Source organism: Bactrocera latifrons, unplaced genomic scaffold (assembly GCF_001853355.1).
Source record: "Bactrocera latifrons isolate USDA-ARS-PBARC rearing strain unplaced genomic scaffold, ASM185335v1 scaffold_164, whole genome shotgun sequence".
Classification (NCBI taxonomy): domain Eukaryota; kingdom Metazoa; phylum Arthropoda; class Insecta; order Diptera; family Tephritidae; genus Bactrocera; species Bactrocera latifrons.
The window spans coordinates 607,417-613,416 of NW_017535119.1; the positions used below are offsets into that span (position 1 = coordinate 607,417).

The window sequence follows — 6,000 nt, forward strand, 5'->3', positions numbered from 1 at the left end:
GAGCCCCGGCGAAGTCGAACAACCTTAACACATTTGGGGATGTTTCATCTTGGAGGCTGAATTTACCGACCGTTGTGCCAAAGATACTCCACGATCTCTTGGAATACCTCTTTAGTCACATCATATTTCTCTTCTGTCGGGAAGTGGATGCAAGTCGGCGATATGTTGAAGAATTTCGTTTTAATGTGGATTGTGACTAGACGTTCATCCATCGTCCGCGCTGGAATCTCTCTCCTATCACTAATTCCACACCCAATTTGTGCTCCCTAGAGCACCTCTTTGTCCTGACCATTGCACTTCTTGGTCGGCGGTGATGTGAGCCTTTGCTCTTACGACGATATCAACCAGCTGGGCAGTGTCACATTGCACATTGCAGGTTCATAACCTTAAATCGTAATCCTACTTAAACTTGGTAGATCGTAGATGCTAACACTCTTTATTAAGAACCATAACTACCATAACTAATCAACTAAGAATAATAATAAGTCAGACAATGGTTGCACCACGAAATAATGTCGTTACGATACGAGTTTGCTAAAATTTTAAATTGGTCTATGTCATTTCCAAATTTTATAGGCGTGGAGTGTGTTGAAATGGACTTCCCGCCATACTTCCGTTGTATACCCTGCTCGCCTGGTACACATATGAATGGCACGAAATGTCATGACATCAACGAATGCGACATTTATCATCCTTGCGACCCGAAAACGGAATGTATAAACCTTAAACCCGGTTTTCGCTGTGAGCCTTGTCCACATGGCTTCGATGGAATTCACAGCAGAGGTAAAAGATTTGAACCAAATAGCTATAAGAGAAATATGTAAAATCCGTCCCATATGCATTAAAGGTTTTTATCTGGAATATATTGCGCCCGATTTTCGTAAGCAAACTTGCAATGATGTTGATGAGTGTGCGAAAGGTTTGGATCGCTGTCATGCGCACTCGGTCTGCGTAAATACGATTGTAAGTTCGTTGACTAATTAAATGATGAAACGCTAAAATTTTCCTATTCACAGGGCTCATATCAATGCAAGTGTGTCGATGGCTATTTCGCCAATGGTACGAACGTTTGCTTGCCCACATCAGATATGTGCGCTGACGGCACTATTTGCGATCACAATGCCTACTGCCAGCTAACGGATAACTTTAAATATACCTGCAAATGCAATGTCGGTTGGGCTGGCAATGGTTTCGTCTGCGGACGTGATCGTGATCTCGACGGCTGGGCGGATTTTGATCTGGACTGCGATGATGTACGTTGCAGACGTGATAATTGTCCGGATTTACCGAACTCGGGACAGGAAGATGCGGATAATGATGGTATTGGTGATGGTTGTGACGATGATGCGGATGGTGATGGCGAAAAGAATGATAAGGACAATTGCCCATATGATTACAATGACAATCAGTCGGACTCGGATCACGATGGTGTGGGCGATGCGTGTGACAATTGTCCATTCGTGCCGAATCGTAAACAATTGGACTCGGATTACGATGGTATGGGCAATGATTGTGACGAGGATATGGATAACGATAATATAGCGAATATGTACGATAATTGTGTGACTGTACCGAATCCGAATCAGTCCGATGTGGACAACGACGGTATAGGCGATGCTTGTGACAACTGCCCGACCATACCGAATCCGTCGCAAGAGGACCGAGACAGCGATCTGGTAGGTGATGCTTGCGACTCGGATATTGATGGCGATGATGATGGCGTGCAAGACAGTGAAGATAATTGTAACTCTATTAGTAATTCTGATCAGTTGGACACCGATGGTGATGGCAAGTGAGTATAATGAGGTGAGCAATGCTTGTAGAACTAATATTTACTGGCGCTTTTTGACAGGGGTGACGCTTGCGATGATGACATGGATGGGGATGGCATACCAAATCACCGCGACAACTGTCCCTTAGTACGAAACCCCGATCAGATGGACTTAAACCGTAAGTGTTCATATAACGTAACTTTAAGCTAATTATAGCCTTATGTTATGGCAAACAGACAACGGTAAGGGCGATATTTGCGAATACGATGAGGACGAGGATGGCACGCCCAATTTTATTGATAACTGCCCGAACAATTCCATGATCTATTCAACGGACTTCCGCGCAATCCGCTCAGTTATACTGGATCCGGAAGGTGATGCACAACGCGATCCCAATTGGGAAGTACACGCCAATGGCTCCGAAATTGTACAAACACTGAACAGTGATCCCGGCTTGGTGGTTGGACACGACGCTTTTGGTGGCGTCGACTTTGAGGGCACATTCTTTGTTAACGATGACACAGATGACGATTATGTCGGTTTCATATTCAGTTATCAGAGTAATCGCAAGTTCTATGTGGTTATGTGGAAGAAGGCCGCGCAGACATATTGGGAGTCAACACCATTCCGTGCTTCTTCGGAACCGGGTATACAGATTAAGTTGGTCGATAGCATAACAGGACCTGGTTCAATGTTGCGTAACAGCCTGTGGCACTCAGGCGATACGCCGGATCAAGTTAAGCTGCTGTGGAAGGACCCAGCGAATGTAGGTTGGAAGGAGAAAACTTCGTATCGCTGGTCGCTGTTGCATAGGCCAGCGATCGGTCTGATACGCTTGAGGTAGGATGTCGATATTTTAAGTAACTGAAACCTTTAATAATTTCTCGATATATAACAGGATGTATGAAGGCGAACATTTGATCTTGGACTCGCATAACATCTATGACTCCACATTGAAAGGCGGACGCCTCGGCGTTTTCTGTTTCTCACAGGAGATGATCATTTGGTCGGACCTAATTTACAAATGCAACAGTTCGTATTTTAGCTATCTTCAGTTGTTTTGAAATATTTCAAACCATAATTCCTTACTTTTAGCACGTGTTCCTGCCCTCATTTACAACGAGTTGCCGCACCAACTCAAGCAGAAGGTGGATGTGGATAGATAGGCAGTACCGAGCAGTATTCCTATACTGCTTGCTTTACTGATTGGGTGAGCTTGATTTGGCTGGAGTTGCTTGCCGTAGTAATTAATTTTTTTGTTGAAGGTATTATTGGTGTCACGGCACCGAGCTTACTTTAATACATATTATTTGCATAAAACAGCGATACTACCATAACCGAGAATGCTTTTAAAATGTTATAATATGTACTATGTTCTTATAATAAGTGAAACACACAACTAAATAAATTATTTAATAAAAGTTTTTGTAAATTACTCACTAAACTCTATGAAAATGTGTCTCTTTTGGTCAGAATTCTTTGGTCATACAAAGTCTATACCCATGGGAGTCGCAGGTCGCGACTGAAGGTATTAGTTTGTATAGGTTCGCAGTGGTCTGTTGAGTATATATTCGGTTGTCAAAAAAAGTCTTGCGGTATTTTCGCTAGTTGGCGCTGAGAGCGCGTAGTTCTAGCTTTGTTCGTCGCATCGGGTCATGCTATACCTTTTTGGAAAGCTCATTTCACGCGCTAACAAGTGTTTGATTGATTGTCGTTTCTTTTAAGTGATTCGTGAGTTATAGCGTCGCAAACATGGAGCAAAATAAAGAGAAAACACTGCATATTTTACAGTACTACTACGAAAAAGGCAAAAATGCATCTCAAGCCGCCAATAAAATTTGTGCAGTTTATGGACCCGATACAGTTTCCATTTCCACCGCACAACGATGGTTTCAGCGTTTTCGTTCTGGTGTAGAGGTAGTCGAAGATACGCCACGCTCCGGAAGGCCTGTCGTCGAAAATTGCGATAAAATCGCTGAATTGGTCGCAAGAGACCGGCATAGTACCAGCCGTAGCATCGGCAAAGAGCTGAGCATTAGTCATCAAACCGTTATAAAGTAAAAAAAAATAAATAAAGACCGCAAGACTTTTTTGACAATCTATTGTCTATGTTTCTTATGTGAAATTATGAAATAGAGATTTTTTTGGTTAAACTTCTTAAAAAAGGGTAAGACAACGAGAGACGCTTGGACCACTATGAGAAGCAATTCCGTTGTACCGTTGGGCAATATATGTAATACTCGAAGGTCAAGTTCCTCCATCGTAATACAATTTTGAGCACTTTAACTTGGTACCAATGTTATCCTTTTCTACTCCATATTATCTTATCGAGTCCGTCGAGAAGAGATTAACGAGAAATCTGAATTTCTTATATTCTATACTTTGAGTTGATGCTTTACTTCTTTGCGCCCAGTGTCTTCCCATTACCACAGATTTTTGAAATCCTACAGAGTTAAACCTAAATCCGATCCCCAATATTGTCTTCCCTTGCAGAGAAGATTGGGAAAGGGACGAGATATACAAGGGCGTAAGGTTACGAATAAATGGTTTACGGATGAGCACAAGCTAGATAACTGAGTGGGAGGTATAGTCTTGTCTGCAAAACTCGATACAAAAATCGATTTTCGTCTACCAAACCATTGTAGTGTCCATGCGATGAACCCTGCAATTAAAAAATTCTTACTTGTTCTGACAAGCAGTGTGTTCATAACAATATACCATATATTATATATACAGATAGTCATGCGCCTTTGAGATCACTAAAGTCTCTTACGCTTTCGCCAGAGTTAGTAAAAAAATGCTTTGATCTCTTAGTGGATCCAACATTCTATTTTACAATAAACAACCTGCAGTGAGTACCACGATATAATCATATTCCGGAGAAGTAAATGAACTGAACATTAAAATTCATTTAGACCCCGGAAAAGAGGGAATTTTTATGTAACTGGCTACTTGCTAATATCTAATAAACAAACAAGTTATAAACTTAGCAGAGTCTCTGTAGAATCAATCCCTGACTTGCTCAACAAGCAGGCAAAGCGGGTATTAATTAAATATTGCCCGGACATGCCTACTTTAAAAGGTATTATAAAAGAAGTCTATTAGGAACAAACCACTTTCTAATAAGCAGACATGTCAGTAGATTAGAAAAGTGCAATAACGACTACTTTAAAAGCCAACCATCTTCTATACGATTGTATAGCTCTATGTAGTAAAAGAATTGCAACTATAGGTCGAGGGTTTCATGAAAACGTCTCTAATGTTGCTCAGATGAACTTCACCAAAATCAAGGGTTGGTTCAGAAAGCAAACAATAAAGTTAGACGAGTAAAGTAATGCCGATAGCATCACAATGTCTTCTTCTTCTCTTCTTCTTCTTCTTCTTCTTCTTCTTCTTAATTGGCATAGCCACCGCTTACGCGATTATGGACGAGTTAACAACAGCGCTCCAGTCGTTTCTTCTTTTCGCTACGTAGCGCCAATTGGATATTCCAAGCGTATCCAGGTCCTTCTCCACCTGGTAATTCCAACGAAACGTAGGCCTTCCTCTTCCTCTGCTCCCCTGGCGGGTACAGCGCCGAATACTTTCAGAGCTGAAGTGTTTTCGTCCATTCGGCCAATGGGCTTCCTAAAGGCCTATATGCGTCATGAGACATCCCCTCAACTTATCTATCCACTACTTTGCCCAAATATATGACTATATAACACCACTTTGCTTTACCGCTGAATCATCCTAAAGACAATAAAAGATATACTAAACTAGACATTTGCCAATAACTCAAATATGGAACCTAATTTGACGATATTTAAAAAACTTAACCACTTTTGCTGTTAGAGCGCTAGAAGAATACTGTTAATTTTCATAAACCTGGTTAATCGACGAAAATATCAAATAATTTTGGTCGATATAGCTGACTCTGAAATGATATCAAAGGAACATAGTGTACAAATCGAAAGTTCTGTGCAAAAAAAAGATGTAAAATGCTTCATGAACGGTCGTCACCACCTTTAACTTTGCATTGGTGTTTCTAAGCATTGTTTAGTCTTTAGTATCTGAAAGATCTGTGCAAAAATCTGGACCAAAAATCATAAAAGATTGTCTGAGTACGGTTTAACGCAGGTCGTTCGTAAAAAGTACGAAATATGGCACCAATAGTTCTTAGTCCTACTCTGGAGCATCATCTTAGAGGAATGTGTACATGTTTTAGTCAAGGATGGAAGAATTTTCA

General features: G+C 41.1%; 1 protein-coding gene across 4 annotated transcripts in view; it reads left to right on the top strand.

Moving 5' to 3' along the window:
• The window catches only part of LOC108966577 (cartilage oligomeric matrix protein-like), a 43,202-nt gene extending 39,981 nt beyond the window's left edge, over positions 1–3,221 (top strand). For all 4 annotated transcript variants that reach the window (XM_018929565.1, XM_018929567.1, XM_018929566.1 and 1 more), the window contains 7 exons: positions 577–783; positions 848–963; positions 1,017–1,792; positions 1,853–1,950; positions 2,009–2,612; positions 2,671–2,804; positions 2,868–3,221. In XM_018929565.1, coding sequence (XP_018785110.1) covers positions 577–783; positions 848–963; positions 1,017–1,792; positions 1,853–1,950; positions 2,009–2,612; positions 2,671–2,804; positions 2,868–2,938 — 2,006 coding nt within the window. In that variant the 3' untranslated portion in view covers positions 2,939–3,221. The remainder of the gene's footprint in view (positions 1–576; positions 784–847; positions 964–1,016; positions 1,793–1,852; positions 1,951–2,008; positions 2,613–2,670; positions 2,805–2,867) is intronic.
• The last annotated feature ends 2,779 nt before the right edge of the window (positions 3,222–6,000 follow it).